General features: G+C 35.8%; 1 protein-coding gene and 1 pseudogene across 1 annotated transcript; both read left to right on the top strand.

Annotated features, from left to right (window-relative positions):
• Window positions 1-781: 781 nt before the first annotated feature.
• LOC117637569 (replication factor C subunit 2) lies at window positions 782-4,136 on the top strand. Its single transcript, XM_034372487.1, has 7 exons — window positions 782-1,060; window positions 1,735-1,841; window positions 1,931-2,032; window positions 2,286-2,481; window positions 3,347-3,475; window positions 3,560-3,754; window positions 3,843-4,136. The coding sequence occupies exons 1-7, from the start codon at window positions 902-904 to the stop codon at window positions 3,951-3,953; spliced, it is 999 nt and encodes a 332-aa protein (XP_034228378.1). The 5' UTR covers window positions 782-901; the 3' UTR covers window positions 3,954-4,136.
• Window positions 4,137-5,381: 1,245 nt separating this feature from the next.
• LOC117638280 lies at window positions 5,382-11,857 on the top strand (annotated as a pseudogene).
• The last annotated feature ends 7,375 nt before the right edge of the window (window positions 11,858-19,232 follow it).

Here is a 19,232-nt window from a genome sequence, read left to right as displayed (position 1 = left end):
TGTAATATACTCCATTTTTCTTAAATGAGGGTAATTTTAATACTTTTAATCAATTCCCCAGGGCCACTTCCTTTTACATTTTCTAACTTACACTCCATTTTTAATATTAAAGGGGGAAAAAAAACTTAATTTCTTACTCAATTAAAAAAAAAATTACTGAAAATGGAGTGCAAGTTGGAAAATTAAGTATAAAGAAAAAGAACTAATATAAAAGTGAAGTAAAAAGAAATTGATGTAGAGTAAGGCTACAATAGGAAAGAGAAGGAACAAAATTTATTAAAAAAATATTAAAAAGCAAAAGAGAGTGTAAGTGGAGAAAATAGGAGTGAGGAAATCATATCCCTTAAATAATTGAAAAATAAAGAGGATATCTTAAACAGCATAAAATTACCCTCATTTAAGAAAAAATTGCAAAATACAACTAGCAACAAAGATGTAAAACAATAATCTATTCGAATTTATTTCATGTAATGGCTTCAGTCGTAATTGAAAAACCATAAAGTTTTTATTAAAAAAATTGATGAAAGGGTTTAGGGGCTCTTAAATTCATGTATTAAGTTTTTTGAGAAATCAAACCTCGTTTTTATGGAGTGTTTCAAATACTAGCCTAAAAAGGCAAAATACAAATAAATAGCATTTGTAAATATCATTGGTAAAAAAATTGTAACCAAAGAATTGGGGTTGGGTAAACAAATATCAAAAGCACAGGGGTTTTAAACAAATAAATAAGTAGAACAGAGCATAGGCAAAATTGAAATATGACCTTGTCCGGGCCCTTATACATAAACGGCAGAAGGACTATTTTTCTCCTCCAAACCGAAGCAGAGCGGCAAAGAGGGCTGTTCGCTTTGCGACGTTCACCCTGCATTTTTCTCACAGCCAGCAGAAAAACGACAACGCAATGGCGTCGTCTTCTTCTTCTTCGTCATCAGCCTACGACATACCATGGGTGGAGAAGTATAGGCCCAGCAATGTCGCCGACATTGTGGGCAACGAAGACGCCGTGTCTAGGCTCCAGGTCATCGCCCGCGACGGCAACATGCCCAACCTCATCTTGGACGTACGTAGCTCTCTCACTCACTTGCGCACAAACCCAACACATCAGTTTCACTAAACCCTAAACCCTAAACCTTAGGGGAATATTCAATATATAATCTGATTGTGTAAAAGTTTTAGCATTTGTTGATTGGAAATTGTAAAATTTTGATAAAATTTTGAAATGTTTGAAAGAAGATTGGTAAAAGTTTGTTGCTTGTGCTCTCACATTCCATGGGTATTCATAGGTTTGAAATTGGGGAAAAGTTTGTTGCCTGCTCAATAAGTGTGAACCAAGTAGGCTTATTGGAATTTCGAAGCGAGCTTATTAGAATTTGGATCAATTTAATGAACTTTTTATATTAATGCGTAGTGGAAGTGAAGTATATGTTAGAGGCAACTTCGGTGATTTTAAGAGCCTAGGTCCACAGAAACTTGCGGCCCTTATATTTAACATGGGAATTGCTTACAAGAGGGGTTGAAGTGTTAAAACTTGTGTCTTATCTTATGGGTTATCTTGTTCGGTATTTCGAAAAATGAAAAGATTTCTTCATACTAAAAGCTGTTAGACTCGGTCGAGGGGGGTGTTTTGTGTTTGGGGTACAGACTCTTATTAAGCAAAAAGACTAAGTTGGAAGGTTTCAGTTGCATCAAGTCACTGGACCTATGCCTCTACTGATCACTGTTTATTGTTTTCAGGGTCCTCCTGGAACTGGTAAGACCACTAGTATACTCGCTCTTGCGCATGAGCTCTTGGGACCAAATTATAAGGAGGCTGTTTTAGAGCTGAATGCATCAGACGACAGGTGAGTACATTTATAGTATTTATTGAATTCAAGTTATAAAAAATTATTGGTATTTATCATAAACTAATTATTGTTGCTTTCTTGTCTAGGGGAATAGATGTTGTGAGGAACAAAATTAAAATGTTTGCTCAAAAGAAAGTCACATTGCCTCCTGGGCGGCATAAAGTTGTCATCTTGGATGAAGCTGACAGGTAATCCTGATAATATTGTCCCATGAAAGTAATGTGCAACAAACTGCAAACTGCCCTTATCCATCTCCCTATGTGTTTGTACTTTTTGGTGCATGACTGTTCATTCTTTGGTATATCTCTTTCATCCCAAGACACATATATCTCTGTATTTTTTTTATACAACATTCTTATTTACATTACTTTATCTAAATTAATTTTTGTTTTGGACTGTGGGTATTGGAAATTATTTGGCTGTGTATTGTACACAATTCAGTATGACATCTGGAGCACAACAAGCTTTGAGGCGGACAATGGAAATATATTCAAATTCCACTCGTTTTGCTCTTGCGTGCAATGTATCTTCCAAAATTATTGAGCCTATTCAGAGTAGATGTGCCCTTGTCCGATTTTCTAGATTATCCGATCAGGAGATACTTGGTCGCCTAATGATAGTGGTTCAAGCTGAAAAGGTAAAGAAATTTATTTACATTGTAATGTCTATTCTGCATACTGTCATCAATTAGCTTCAAAGGAATGATAATCACCAAATATATTGGTAGATTGGTTCAACTTTACTTTACTATTAGGTTGGAAGAAAAAAAAATTATGTCGCCACTAGTTTATCCGACAGAGTATATTCTTTTATTCTCTGTCACATTCCAGCTTTCACATTTATTCAATTTTTTCTTTAATACTATCTGTTCAGCCTCATTTATGTGCCCCACTACTGCCAGAGCCTGAAACACCGACCTTGCCTAGCTAGTTTTGTTTGTCAGAATGTTTTTCATTTACTCAGTAAACTGATGTGGGTATGTGGTCTCTTGATCCTTCCTTCTGTCGGTGTGTCACACTTGCAGCACAACATGGTAACATGTCTTAATGCATGTGTTTGTGGTATCATGCCCAAAGAACGGAAGAAAAAACCTTGCAACTTCTGTTGGTTGTCTTTCTAAATTCTATAAGTGCTTGCACAGTAGTGATTTTATAGGTTGACATTTCATTGGCCTCTTAATTGATGTCACCCCAAGAACTGAGGTTTGAGAAGATATTTGATAGTTATGCCTTTAGATGAAGCTTAGATGAAGCTTAATAATGCATCTCTATGCTTGGGCTTAGAGGTTTTTATTTCCAAGGGATTCAACGTACTTTCTAGACCGTATGCCTAACGTATTGAGACTCGCTTTAATCTTGAGGCTTATGCCAAGTTATTGGTTATTAACAATGATACAAGTTCAAAAAGAAGTTGCTTCGCTAATCGACCGTTGCCGTGTATATAAACATTGTTTTGAAAACTTTAGTTTGTGTATAATTCATCTGTGTTTGTTATAAATGAAGGTTCCCTATGTTCCAGAAGGTCTTGAAGCCATTATTTTCACTGCTGATGGTGATATGAGGCAGGCACTGAATAACCTGCAAGCTACAAACAGTGGATTCCGGTTTGTCAACCAAGAAAATGTTTTCAAGGTCATATTTTTAATGAATGTCTTGATATGCTCATTTGTTTCGTATGTTATTTGGTAGTTCTCTAAGATGTTTATTGTTTTTCAGGTCTGTGACCAGCCTCATCCATTGCATGTAAAGAATATGGTATGCAATGTGCTTGAAGGGAAATTTGATGATGCTTGTTCAGGTCTCAAGCAGCTCTATGATTTGGGCTACTCCCCAACTGACATAATCACTACCTTTTTCCGTATCATAAAGAATTATGATATGGCTGAGTATTTGAAATTGGAATTCATGAAGGTATGTATTTACACTATTCGAAGATTTTTCTCTCATTCTCTGTGAGATCTTGTCGCTTCACAAGCCTTTTACTTGTGCGAGTTTGCAGGAAACAGGTTTTGCTCACATGAGAATCTGTGATGGAGTTGGCTCCTACCTTCAGCTGTGTGGTCTTCTGGCTAAGCTTTCCCTAATTCGTGAGACGGCTAAAGCGACATAAAATGTTTTAACTACTGCTAGACATGTGATGTTTTATGGTGAATATCCTGTTGTACTGCACTTCATCCTTTGTTTTGTCAGGAGAAATGGATGGTCACTTTTAAGTGCAAGTTATTTGTGTTGTCTAAGCTCTCCAAATGGTTCTCTGTTGTAATTTTTAATTTTTTAATTTTTTGATTTTTAATTTGCTGTGTCTACGAATCACTGGACGAGCAGGGACCTGCCATGTGTCCCCACCAAACAAAGGAAGCTATCAGGTGCGGAGAGGTGTACTACCTTGCGGCCATTGGTTCAAAGCAAGTTGTGAAGCAGGGAACGGTTGGCTGCTTAATTCATGACTTTATTTAATTATTTTCGCAACTTGCATACGTAGGTAGGCCAACTCCATTATGTAGTGAGGGCCTAAGGCCCTAGATGAGGATCTCTTAATTGTTGGATCAAATTAACCAATTTGATCTAGCGATTAAGGGATAGGATCTTATTTAAAGCCCTCACTATACAATTCTTGCTCTGTCACCAGCGTCACAAGCGAACGAATGGTTTCCTGGCTTGATTTAAGCCCAACCGTTGGATGCATCTTGTTCATTCTTGACTATATACCGCATGCCCACTCAATGTGACCAGCACCCACGTCAAAATATTATGAGTCTACCGTATCTTAACTATCTAACAAAGGAGATGTTCTTTGCCACTGCCTACTTAACTATATGAATCAATTAAAGAACACAATGCCCTTGCTGTACTTATAGTCTCTTGCCAAAAAGAAAAGAAAAAAAAAAAAAGATTAGCAAGTTTCTTATACAAGTCCGAACATAATTATCCGTTATAAAATATCAACTTTTTGATTTAGGGCGAGATTAGTGAGATTATATTTAAGAAATTAAGACATAATTATGATATTATGATTGCCGAAACTAACATGTGTTCACTTTTATGAATGTTGGTAGACTCAATGTGGTGCACAAGCACAACTACATTCACGTGTCATATACATTCTAAAGTATAACTTAGCTTCATATGTAACTCTCTAAAAAGAGGAGATTCTCCTTTTCACCTTCTTGCTAAACGTGATATATAATGGAAGAAGAAAATGCACTATGAATCTATGATGCAGTATGATGTACATGTACACATTTTATATATTTTAATGCATTTCAAAGTCAATTCTCAATTTCTCAGGTTTTCCCATGTGTTTTAATAAAAAGGAAAAAAAAAAAAAAAAAACAAACCAAAAAGGTTTTCCCATGTCCCTGCCCACGTGGAGGGGCATAAAAATACAACAATGACTTTATAACTAGAAACGACGTCGTTGTATGATCCAACACTCATTTGAGAAAGGAAACCGTTGGCCTCAGTTTTTCAAAAACGTCTGCCCGCGCGCCCCAACAACCGCTCTTCTTCTCAGTCACTCAGCTTCCGAAGCCAAATTTCATTCAAAGAAATCAAAAAGGGAAATGAGAAACCAAACTCCAAAATTAGGGCACACGACCCTCCTCTTCCTTCTCTGTTTCATGGGGATTTTCACTCCACACGACGTCGTTGCAGTTCAGATTCTTTCGAAATCGAAGCAAGATAAGTGCGAGAAGAATTCCGCTTCTGGAAACTTGAATTGCACCAAGAAGATCGTCCTCAACATGGCCGTTCCTAGTGGCACGGTAAACGACCAACTCACCATCACTAATTTCACTGCTTGAAAATTAAGCAGGTAATGATTGTGAGATGTTCGATGAAATTACAGAGCGGCGGAGAGGCATCGATTGTTGCTGAAATCGTTGAGGTAGAGGAGAATTCAAGTTAAAAGATGCAAACTTTTCGAATACCCCCTGTTCTGATCTTCAACAAGTCCACGGCTTATGCCTTGTATGAGCTTACGTACATACGAGTAGGGCTACTGAAACTTTCTTGTTAACTTCTTACTCGGTACTTTTCGATTTTGATGTATGTTTTAATTGGCACTTGTAAAATTTGTATGGGATGTTGCCTATAAGCCGGAAGAGTACTGTGTTAAGACCCGCAAATGTCAGCCAGATGCAGATGCAAAAGTTGTGAAGATATGTGAGAGGCAAACAATCTTTTAGCCTTTATTTTTATTTTTTTCTCTTCACTTTCTTACTTTACTGGTTTTAAATTTTTAAAATTTATTTTCATTGTGTTGAGCTTTTGATTGGTACAAGGGAAAGGGTTCTTATAGTTTATTGCCTCATGCCAGTATAGGGATTTTACCTTTGGGATTATACATTTTAAGAGTAACATGGTAGCTACAAGTAGGACCATAGCTTGTGTCCATTTGTCGATCGGGTGAAAATATTGGACCAAAAACTTGGTTACAAAAGAAGACAGAATATAAAGGTGATGACTGCTTAACCATGTTTACTTTGGTAGCCATGTGAAATGAGTTTGCTTTACTTCTTTTACTCCTCGAAACTCTGAGTTTGCTCATACACCTTCTTGCCAGTCCTAGTCGTTATTGATGCCAATTTACCTCAAAGTGTGGTTTTAGAAATTTTCATTGTGAGGTAGATTCTTATGTTTATCTTACCAAGTAAAGGACATTATATTTGTTTTACGGTGCCTAGATGTCAAAAAGATCACTAGAAATGTACTTATTTTGTATAGATAGAACCTATTAAAAAAAATTATCGGTTTGGTCACTTCAGATTTTTGAATGCTTAGTTGGACACTTAGTTACATGAAGACTTAGTGTGAAGGAAGGTTCAAGACCTTCATCATATATGGTAGATTTTTTATGTTCAATATATGCAAGAAACAACCTCTTCAATTTCGATATTATGAAACTCAAATTTAACCCTAATCTTATTGTGGTCAATGATGTCAGAAGTGTGTTTCTGGAAGTAGCTGCAGTAGCCTTATTTTAATTATCTGTTTAAATTTAGTTTCATTAACTAACGCTGAGAAAAAAAAAAAAAAAAAAAAAGTCTTTCATTTAGAGAGGGGGGTATTTTGCACTCATAGAGAAACATCATATTCTTTACCATGTTTATAAAAATGACCAGTGGACTTCTGTTGCATTTTCAGTAGGTTACGAGATGAAAACAGTCACATTATTGAGCACACTTAGATGGCATTTCTACAATCTTGAGTATATGTACTTCCAGAGTTATCATTCTCTTTTTGTACAAGTAGAACTTTTGAGTCTTTGATAGCAGTTTATTTATTTGTTTCCTAAAAGTTTATTTGTGATTTTAGTTGCATTATGCATGGTAAAACATCATTTGCTATTCAAACCCTAGAACTTGAATAAAGTATTCGCCACGGTTTCAGTCAATTGTTCTTTGAACGAACTTGTTTATCTTTGACAGATGCATGGTGTCATGTGATGCTTGGATATGTGTGAAATCTCATGAAACTTACCCATCATTTTCATATTCAAATCTGCTGCAATCGAGTTGATGAATTTCCTCATAGTCAATGCTTTTGATGTGGCAAAATTTTTTCTCAATCTCTATTTATTAAGTGTGCAGCAAAATTAGCTCTCAATCAGTGGTCACTGTTTCTTATGGGGTCGGTTGTTGGTTGATTGCATATGGTTATTTTCTCTGATTACTTACACTTCTATTGCTATTTAGCTTATGTTCTAAGGTCACTCACAATTTATTAGTATATTGCTCTTCTTGAATTGATGTTGAAAATGTCCAAAGTTATATGTTCAGTAGTCTACTGATGCGAAACAATTATTATTTATCATAGATTTTTTTTAATCAGTTTGTGCTGTGATGTATTATTTTATTCCATCTTTTCTGTGGTGTTCTGCGTAGCCAATCTGCTGTCCTTGTAGGCCTCAGCGGCGGGTACCTTCATCATGTGGCAATGTGTGTAAGTGCATTTTAGCTTGTTTACATTTTTTTAAATTTTACTTGCACAATGCCTCTTGCTATCTCGAAGTATTGAATTTGAGACTTTATTTTGTTAGTTGATAAGTTGATGAAAGGAAAAGCAAATACTTTATTTGCCACCAGGAAGTGCTTGTTGGTTGAGAATAGAACAGCGATATCCAATGATAATTTTTTACCAGTTAATCTTATTGGAGATTTTGTTGGATACACAAATATACCATCATTTGAGGATTTCTACCTTGTAATTCCGAAGCATGTATGCATGCTCCACCAATGTAATTTCAGTTAGTACCATTGGCATATGTGCTTTAAACTATGTATTTCTTACGGCAAGTCATTAGTCACGGCTATTCTGTATGCTAATGGTTTTGCAAAAGAGAATGTAATAGGTCAAAAGTTTACTACAATATTTGCACTATGTTTGGATGGTTGTGTTGGTCTGAGGTTCCAATATCACTCATTGATTTGCATTCGTATTTAAATAAGTGTGATTCTTCAAAGCATCTGCTATGAGACTATGATAATATTAAAGTTACTATAAAAGATCAAGCTGATCGGTTAATTTTTCTTTATAAACACACATGCAGTATTTGTTATTTTCCTCTATTGCTGAGAGTTCCTTTTCCTTTTTACTTGGGGAGGAACTTTTCTATGTGGATGCTGCTAGAGAAAGGTTTTCTTTAGATGGTGTTGAATGCAATAAAATTGGTGTCAGTTATGAGGCTTTCAATGGGCAGCCAAACCTTTGCTCTTTACCATTGTGGAGTTGCTTGCATAATCAATTATGGAATTTCTGGGAGGTTTGTATATCCAGCCTGAAAGTTGTATCTTATCTAGTGCATGCTTCTCTTTTTGGTTACGTTTGTCTATGCAGCCTGAAACTGAAAGTTATCTTCTCTAGTGTATGCTTCTCATTTTTGGTGTTTTCTAATTTTTTTTGAATGTATTGCTATAGTTACGCATTGCTGACATTGGTATTCTGAAAGTTCCATATTTGCTATCATATATCGTTGGTAGAAGGGCAGGAGTGTCTTTCCTTTTGTACAATGAGATATTTCAGAGGACTGTGGTTGTTTTCTACTTGGTGCATGGTTATTTTATAGTTGATGTGAAAACTGAGGAAAAAGTTTATTCTTTCTGACAGGCTGACCAGAACCGAATTGAAAGGAATCAGTTGCCACTTTATGGTGTGGAGGGAAGGTTTGAAAGGATAAACCAGCATCCAGTTATGTCTTAGAAATTTTATAAGTACATTCACAATGATATCTTTTGCCGGGATTTATTTATCATTTCTGATTGGACGCAGAATGCAGGAACTCATTTGTTATCCATAGGAGTCACTGAAGTTATTAATACTAATCTCATGATAGAACTGAGTGCTGATGATGTAGAATATGTCTACCAAAGGTTAGTATTTTTGGGCTACTGTATTTGACATATTTTAAAAGGTTTTTGTATTGATCAAAAGCCATGAACATCGACTCCCTACAATGAGTATGCTTGAGCACATTTGAAATAACTGTTTCATGTATGGGCTATTCATTTTTAAGGTTTTTAATTATTTCCTTAAGCACTCTTACTGATTTGATTTTCAGGAATTTATTTGTTAAGTTGAGATGAACTTGGAAACAAAAGATGCCATTGCGCCTTTTTATATTTTATTTTTCTAAGCTAAGTCATGACTGATATGCTGAAAACTGCAGTTAAGCCAAGTCACTCATGTAATTGATGGAAATAAGCACAGATGGAAGTAGTTGTAAACATTGTATCTTATCTCTGTTTGCCAGAGGTTCTGAGGGAGGCACCTTTATGTGTCTCACTATCATCAACTCTTTGCCTCTCCACGTACATGATGGGGCTGCATGTGAGGGAGGGTGTTCACTTGATATGCATTGTTGGTCCATTCTCTAACACCTTAAACTTTTTAAATTTAGTAGTTATTTGTCCCCTATTCCTGTGGCTGAGAAGCCTCAATCTCCGCCAACCTTACTCTCTATAAAACAGGCCCTTTCCCCTTAGTGCAATAATTAAAGTTTTTCTTCACTTCGAACGTCTAGAACCAAATAAACAATATTTTTAAGCTTTGTATAACTTTTTGGTCCTCGTGAAGTTTCACTTAATGCTGAAGCTGTTATATGCATTTGTAGGAGTCCTGGGAAAATCGTAAGTATCAATGGCCCAACCTTTGAGGCCCTTACTCAATTTGGAACTGCGACAATCACAACAACGAATACTGGTGAAGTGGAAGCATCATATAGCTTAACGGTACCTTATTGACTCTTCTTAACTTTTGAATATAGATTTTAATGGATTGTTCTCTTTTCCTTATTCTCTTTTTCTTTGATGTTTGGATTTATCCAACTTAAGATGCTAGAGTTAACATGCTCTTTTTGAAAATGGAAAACTGTTGGTCTATTCACTATAGATGTTTTGACAGTTTGGATGGTTAGTGAAGCTGCAAATGAACTTAGAGACAGGGTTAATGCTTAAATTTTGTTGTGATTATTGCACATGAAATATTTGTGTCTACAACTTCAGTGAATGGCTGTTGCAATATGTAGTTTGAGATGTGATGAATTTTCCCGGTCTTGCAGTTTGATTGCTCTAGTGATGTTACCCTCATGGAGGTACTCTTTTCCCTACTTCCCATTTATTGAGTTTTAAATATGATGATTATGTTTTAACAAATAATACTGTTTTTCAGGGTAAAATTCTTTATTATGAAGCCAAAAGAAACAACTCCTCGAGCCTTCAAACTTTACCCAGCAACAGATGAAGCCGCAAAATATGTTTGTGCAGGTAAGCTGAGAGACATGGTTCAGACAGGTGATGAAATGGCCCAAAGTATTAATGGTAGGACTAACTTTTTGAGTTTGAATGCAGCTATACTAACGGACTCTGATTATAAAGAAGTAGATAGAGCTGAGTGCCAATTTTCTACAACATCTACTGTCCTTGATAATGTATCACAGGTTTAGTCATAACGATGTTGTACCCTGTAAATCTTCATTCCTTACAGAAGAAAGTTAAGAAGCTGAAGTCTGTTGTATGAGGCAGTTTAGATCTATTAAGATCAGCATGATTTCTTTAAGTCTGGATTAAAGACAACAGAGAAATGATACTTTTGAAGTAAAATTAACATTGTGGTAATTGATTTATATGATGAATGAACCTCTGAAGTCATTAATTTCTGCAGGGTAATCCTTTTAATCCACCAAAGACAGCCTCAACCGGTTTCTTTGACTCTATTGAAAGTATTTGGAGCAATCTGTTGAATATGTTGGTAGATTTCGTCACTGGAAAAACTTCCAGGTACTTGCCTGGTTCAATTTTTATTCTTTTAACTTTGCTGTGCTCTAAATTTTCATTTTTAGTATTGGTTTGAATGGCAGTAAAGGTCCTTTGATAACCTTTCTAACGTGGATATATCTGTTCAAAATGCTGGCTGCATTCTAACCATCCTTAATCACTCCTTGCACACACGATCATATATTGTGCTCAGCTATCATATACAACGTACATTCTTCATCTTCTTGTGTATACATCTGTTGTGCCACATACAGTATATATGTACGAGTTGGATTGTGATGTTTGGTCTACTTTTGGCAATTTTTCCAACAGGTAAACCTACTTTTTCCAAATAATTTACATTTAAGTGGTTGTGCTACTGTGGCTTTTACATCAAAAGGGACTTTCTGATCCTTTATATGATTGGTGGGAAGATCATTTTTGGGATGATAATCAGCATACCAATGATATTCGGAAGCACAGAAGTGAAGTAGACCGCTCGCGCACTCATGTTCATAAAAATCATGGGCATGAAGCAAGGAACCACAAGCATGGTTCTCATCATAAGCGACAAAACTTTCACAATGATCACATGCATAACCAGTTTGAAAGAGGCAGCGATTATTACTACCAACTCCACCATGTCCACAAAGACAAGCACAAGCATGGGAGACGAAAGCATTCAAGTGTTATGCAGAAAGTTGATGAAAATACCGGATACGGCCAGAAACAAAAAAGAGGACTAACAAAAGATTATTCATAGTGACCAGACCAGACCAGACACAATCAAGTGAAGCAAGGGTGAATTTGGTATGTTAATCTTCATGTTAAACAGAGAGAGTACTGGCACTTACAGTTTTATACTCTTCCAGTGAAATTTCTTTTCCTGTCTATATCTATTATCTTTGGGTGGTGGGGGAAGCTAAATGTAAAGATCTTGGAGAGGTGGAGCCTCTCGAGCGACGAGGTCGGTTGCTAAAACAGGTTTTGTAATATTGTTTATTTTTATGGATTTGGATCTTAAGCAATAGTATTAAATGGGTTTTGGGTAGTGATATGTTTGGGTCAAACGGCTATACAGGCCCAAAAAAATATAAAGAATGAAAAAAGAAAGAAATCAGTGTAGGTGCTTCAAATTGCTTTTCTTATCAAGCTAATGGTGGTGCACTTCATGTGACCAATGCTACGTGCAAAATGTTTTTTGAAAAAATTCTGGCCAAAAGGACGTCTTTTTAGCCCCAAACAATAAAAAGAAAAAAGAGAGGAGGAAATCAAATTCATGCTCATTCAACAAGGCTTGCATTTCGTGGGCTAAACAATGATTCTTTCTTAAAGCAATTCTGTCCGTGAGCTTTTTAAACAACAATTCTTTAAAAAAGGCAGTCATTTCATGGGCTTTAAGCAATTTTTTATTTTTTATTTGGTATGAAATTTTCAGAAATCTCGTTGGCAACAATTACAGGTTAATTGTAATTCTATTTTTTCGTATGACTTATGAACGACTTTGGTATTGTTTAAATTATAAGGATATTTAGTTGTCAAATTTTTTCATATAAAGCTTTTAGCCTTTCAAAATTGCACATCCATCAATGTACACTATATTTATAATTTTCAATTTTTATTATTAAAAATTTGTTTTAAGTTATATATATTTATTACTTTATATTTTTAATTGCCGTATCCATGATCTATAATATTCTAGTTTGAAGATTTGCCGTGTCGTATCATGTTGCAGTATATTGGTGGTCTTCAGTCAAATGAATGGTTATGGGCATGTATTGAATGTTCTGATGACACATGTTGGGAGAGGAGGGAACCTCTTGGTAGCATGTTGTTGGCTGCTCGCTCGTATGGATGGAGAAATATGACCTTGTGAAAGAAAGAAACGAGGGTTATGGATGACATAAGACTGGTGCAAGTGCAACAGATTTATGTTTACCTGTAAACATTTGTGATAAGCTGTTCCAGGCAAGTCCAGAGGAAAGGAGATCAATCAATCCTTGTATGAATGCAACAAAGTTGTCCCTTCAATTCTCCGAGGAATTTTTCGAATAATAGCTGATCAATGACCCCATGCAAGGAAGGAACCAACAATTTGCCTGCTTGCCTGCCAATAAAATCTCTATAAAAGTAGTTGGGTACCAACTTTGAAACAAGTTTCCCTCTTGTTGGAACACAAAGTAATTCAGATGCGGGTCTTCTATTTTTGATGAAACTGAAAGGAGGATTATCAGAAGAGGTGTTGGGAGTGAAGAACTGTAAGGTCTCCTCTAGAAATGGCAATCCCATTGAACCTGGTGGAAGTTTTTCCATGGCATTTGGGATTTCTCCATCTGTAAACCCAATGTGTCATGCTTTTAATAGCTAATGCTGCCATGCACAGAACTCACGTTTTTGCCATACTATCAGTCCAAGTTCAGGGGAGATCTTTTACTAAAGAAAGAACTTTTATGTTAGAAGAGGAGAAGGAAGTATGGCTGGCATGTCTCTGAAAACTCATTAGAATATGTTGGATTTTCTATGAATTCCTTTACCTCTTCTCTTTTTCTGCTTCCACCTTTACATTTTATTTATTTTTTGCTTTATTAAATTGCATAATACATTTCACAATAGTAGTTTGAACCCATGACACATTTATAGTGTGTTTACTAATCAGGAATTGGAATTCTCATCATGAATTGAGTTCCACCTATGTAGGAATCATGTGTTTACTTCACATCAATGAATTGAAAAGTAATTGGGGCTAACACAAAATTAGGAATTGAATTCCTGATTTTGGAGAAATTCAATTCTTGAGTGGGAGGTGGTATTCTACTTCCTGGAGAACTAATTCATTAGGAATTCATCTTTTTTACCCATGATATCCTCACACAATTTTCAAAATTCTAAATTTGCTATATACTTTAACCCAACAACGAGGACATTTTAGTAATTAGTACTACTCCTATCCCAATTCCATATGGTTTAATAAACAACTTCAATAGGAATCCGAAATCTAACTCTCCTCAATCCATGGTTTAGTAAACTACTTCAATAGAAATCTGAAATCTATTTCTTCTTAATCCAATTCCTCCTCAATTCAATTCATCCTAATCCAATTACGGATTAGTAAACATGCCATTAGACGAATTCCAAATCCTAATACCATCTCCAACCATATCGGGGCTAAACTCAAATTTTCACCCCCTCCAAAATACAACTATTCATGTATTTTTAGGTTAAACTGTTTTTTCCTCAAACCTTGTAGACTTATAATTTGAGTCCATAATTTTATTGATATTATTTTTGTTTAAAACTTCGTGATTTAATTTTATGAACATTTTAACCTAAAAAAATTGAAATTTCATAAACATAATATTGTTTTCACTTAAAGTTAAAATCAAGCTGAAATTGATTAAACCATTGGTTTTTTTATTTTATTTTATTTATTTATTTATTTATAAGATGAAACATTGGTTTAAAAAGCAAAAAGTGAACAAGTTTTTTCAAAGAGAGTCGTTGGCCTTTGATTTGAGCCTTCCACGTGTTGGAATGAAGGAGAGAAATGGTGGACAAAAATCTTTCACGCGGACCCTCTCTGCATTTCCTTCACGTGGACCTTGATTGCGAGCATGTTGAGCTCCACAAAAATTACCAGTCTAGGCAAAATCCAAAGTGAAATTCTTGTCATTAAAAAAAAAAGAAAAAAAAAGTGGAATTATGCCCAAGATATTGCATGTCCCAAATTTCTACCGGCCAAATACATGGTTGGAGATGGAATTTAGATTCAAATGTCAAAATTTCAGTTTCCACCCCATGGTTGGAGATGGTCTATCCAATCTAACTGTCCCCCATGGGACTATGTTGGTCTTTGTTTGTAGACAGACCATTTCTTATTATAGAAAATATTCCAACTGAGAGAAGGGCAAGCTTAATGTTCCATGTTTACAAAATAAAAGCACATATGAGTAGAAATTTCTTGTTCAAGTATTATGTGAATGAAGTAATTTCTAACACTAACAATTGTGTTATATGTGTAACCAAAACTCATAACAAGAAGTAAAAGTACAAAGAAAAAAAACAGAGATGAGAAAATGTAAATAGAGTGAGTGAGGAAAATAACCAAAATAAACAACTTAAACATTGTGAAACCAAATCTATTACAATAAATAGACGTGATTAAACAAGTTTCACGTGTGCTTGCGCCCTTATATACAGTAACTTAGACAATCGCTTGTACATAAACAAGTCTAGTACAACAAATGTGTCAAATTGACTAAGGAATTATAAAGGTAACTGTTGACAAAAAAAAAAGAAGAAAAAACAAAGAAGGTAACTAAACTATCTAGCTAGTTACAATTCTGATCACAATTGCAATTTTAGGAAATTAATCATGAAAATCTCAATCAAAATTCAACAATCTAGACCCACCAAATTGATCAAACCTTTCAAGAACAGAAAACATGAACGTGGACCCAATAAAGCCCAATTTCATCCTTCTCCTTCAAGCCCCATTGAGAATGTAAAACTCGGCCGACCCCAAAAGCTTGAAATTCATTGTCACCCACCAAATTGATCAATGCTTAGACTATAATGAGGGCTAAGTTATAAGGGGTAAGTTATAAGGGGTTCAGTTTATAGCCATCAGATCAATCCAAGGGCTGGGGAGAATTGAGATTAAGTTTCACAATTGGGTAGGTGGGGAACCCAAACCCGAATTGAATATCCAGCACGTCCAAAAAGAAGAAGAAGAGGGAAACAGGACCGAAAAAGAAGCAGAAGAGGCAAATTCGAAGTCTGAACAGAAAACCCTCTCTCTCTAAAACCCAGAGGTCTGAGAAACCAATGAAGGCAACGGCTAACGACAGTTGAAGGCAACGATTCGCCACTCACGTTCTCCAGACCCTGAAAAAGTAGCTATTTTGAGTAGAAGGGGAAAAGTGTGGATTCCAAATCAGTGAAGGGGCGAAGCAGTTGAAGGGGAAGGAGAGAAGCTGTATTCGTTGGAAGTGGTAGGTTCCATTTGTGGAGCAAAGAAACAGAAACACCCCACACAGCCTTGCAATAACCAGCATTTGGTGAGTAATTTATGGAATTTGAGTTTAGGGTTAGAGTAATGGTTTTCCCCAATTTGTACCATAAATGTTGTTAGATTTGGCATCTGGAAGTTGTGCTTCAGTTGCATGTTAATTTTTGCTTGGGTATATGTTAAAAAAATAATGAAAATCAAGTCAATAACAAGTGACTAACATGTCAATAATGATGTGAATAGATAATGGTGTTGAATTGGAGGAGGCCCTCAAAACCTTCCACATTTGAAGCAGTGCATAGTGCAGATTATCTCTCTGGCGCTAGAATATGTATATATATATATTTTTTCAAATAAATATGATTTCCTCTGTTACTAAATTTGCCTGAGAAACATGAGAAAAGATAATAATAAACTCATGAATAGAAGTGCAAAGCATTTGATGAGTAATTTATGGAATTTGAGTTTGGGGTTAGAGTAATGGTTTTCCCCAATTTGTACCATCAATGTTGTTGGATTTGGCATCTCTTCTTTGTGCTTGAATTGCATGTTAATTGTTGCTTGGGTATATGTTAAAAAACGAATGAAAATAAAGTCAATCACATGTCAATAACATGTCAATAATGATATGAATAAGATAATGGTGTTGAATTGGAGGAGGCCCTCAAAAACTTCCACATTTGAAGCAGTGCAGAGTGCAGAGTGCAGAGTACCTCTCTGGCGCTAGAATTTATATATTATTTGAAATAAATAGTATTTCATTTGTTACTAAATTTGGCTATGATAAATGAGAACAGATAATGATAAACTGATGAATAAAAGTGCAAAGCATTTGAAATAAAGGTTGATCTATGACGATTGTGGCTGACTGAAGAAAAAGCTAGAAAGAAAGATGAAATCTGACAATTGCTTAGCAAGCAGATAGCAGAGTAGATGCTTTGCTTTGCTTCCTTCCACTATATTTCTTATTTATGTAGTTTGTGTTGTGTATGAAATGACAATAATTGTGATGTGTGTGAAGTGCAGAACTTGCCTAGATTGCACTCACATGAGTATGGATCCATAAATAAAACAGGTGAAATTGTTTGTAATTCACATAAGCATTGCATTAACATGTATTTGCACAAAATGTGTCACATTGCGTTGATGATGTTAAAGCCTGTGATCAGTAATCCCTATGCTCATGTACTTTGTAAAATTTGTAATGTGCCTGGTTGACTAGTTGTGATTGTGCAAATACGTGGTAGTATATGTGTTCACGTTATTTCACATTGTATTTGAGGAAATGGGATCCAACGTGGAGCTGGTATGGCCAGAGGCAGAGGCATATTCGTCACGGGTGAACAACTGCTCACATGCAAATTCATCTCTAGCTGCAATTCGAGCGAAGTTGAGTGCGGAACAATTAGAACAATTCAAGACATCATGCTTTGGCCATCTTCTGAATATAGATAAGATTCAGTTTAGCGGGCAGATTGTGCATGGGGTTGTGTTGCGTAGAGTAGCGGGGCAGGGTGTGAAAGACTTGGATGGACTGAGTTTCTTATTAGGGTGTGACGTTGCTCAGTTCACTCGTCAGGATTTCTGTTTGATCACAGGGCTTCGTTTTGGGGAAGTGCCTGAAGTTTCCAGTGGAGAGAGTGATGAAATCAGACTTCAGCAAAGATATTTTATAGACGAAGGAATTACATGCAATGCTTTAGAAGAAGCATTTCTGAGGTGCACAGAGGAAGATGACATCTACAAGCTAGCTCTTGTTTACTTTGCTGAGTTAGTGGTTTTGGGAAGGGACAAACATTTGAACATCAATCTAAATTACCTGACCCTTGTAGAGGACTTGGATGCGTTCAACAGGTATCCGTGGGGTTCGGTGTCCTTTGACAAAACCCAAGACAGTCTATTTTCTGCACCAACAAAGTATGTGAAAAGCATTGAAAATGAAGAGGGAAGAGGGAAGGGGAAAAGTAAGGTAACGGGAACAAGCCGAAGAAATGAGAAGGGCAAGAAGGATAAGCATGGTGAAGCGCAAAGGAGTGGCTGGAGTTTTAAAGGTTTCACGAATGCTTTCCAGGTACATGGTAATAATGTTCATGTCAGTTATGTTTTGTTTTTCTTTAAAACATAAATATTGACTTTTGTCCTGTGAATTGTGTAGATTTGGGTATATGAATTAATTCCAAGAATGGCGGACCTGAATTACTGCAAGGTTGTTGATCCGACCGCTGTCCCGCGTATTTTGCGATGGAGAACTACTACGTCTGTTCCAGAGATGAGAAAGTTGAACAATTATTTTTTCCAGAGCAAAGAGGTTTGGTTTGCAGCCCTTGGAACTATTGATAAGATTGAATGAAATTATAAAGTAGAATGATTTAATATGACTATTGTCTGTATTCTGAAACAGTCAGTTCAGTTGCGGCCGCTATGTCCGAGTGAAGAGGAAATGAGACAGCCATATTGGAGTTGGCCACAGGATCGCCCTGCTGTTGTCTCGGCAGAGTCAATTCCTTCTTCATGTGGTGATCTTGATGAGTTGAACAAGGATTGTTTGTCAATTCAATTCTTTTTTGAGCTAATGCACCATTAAATATACTTCCTTCAAATGCCTTTTGTTTTGTAATATAATCTGCACATTTTTCATTCCTAATTTTTTTTTAATTCATATTAAAAATGTAATGACAATTATAAGTACAATACTGAAAGATTGAACCATACAAGATACAACAACCATTCTTATAAAATATAAAGTACCAATGTGGATTACAATTTACAATAGCCAAATATTACAAACGTCTGCCTACATCAGTAGAGTTCCAAAACTTTAGTTGCCCAACCTAAGCTCTTCTTCGTGCCTTTAAATTATCAGGACATTCATCTTCAACTAATCCCTTAAAGTTTTCCTGCATTTCAGCCTAACAAAAAACAAAGATACATATTCAGTTCATCATTCTCCATCAAATTCTATGGTCATCATAGATTAACCAAACCAATAAATCTACAATGATGAATTGTACAATTAGTCTTCTGGACCTCTACATTTCAGTTTTTCATATACTTGAACAAATAAAAGAACATAAAGAACAATGAACAAGAAAAAAGAAACAACATTCAAGTGCATCATAAACTTACATAT

This window comes from Prunus dulcis, chromosome 8 (assembly GCF_902201215.1).
Source record: "Prunus dulcis chromosome 8, ALMONDv2, whole genome shotgun sequence".
NCBI lineage: Eukaryota > Viridiplantae > Streptophyta > Magnoliopsida > Rosales > Rosaceae > Prunus > Prunus dulcis.
This window is presented reverse-complemented; position numbering and strand designations above follow the sequence as displayed.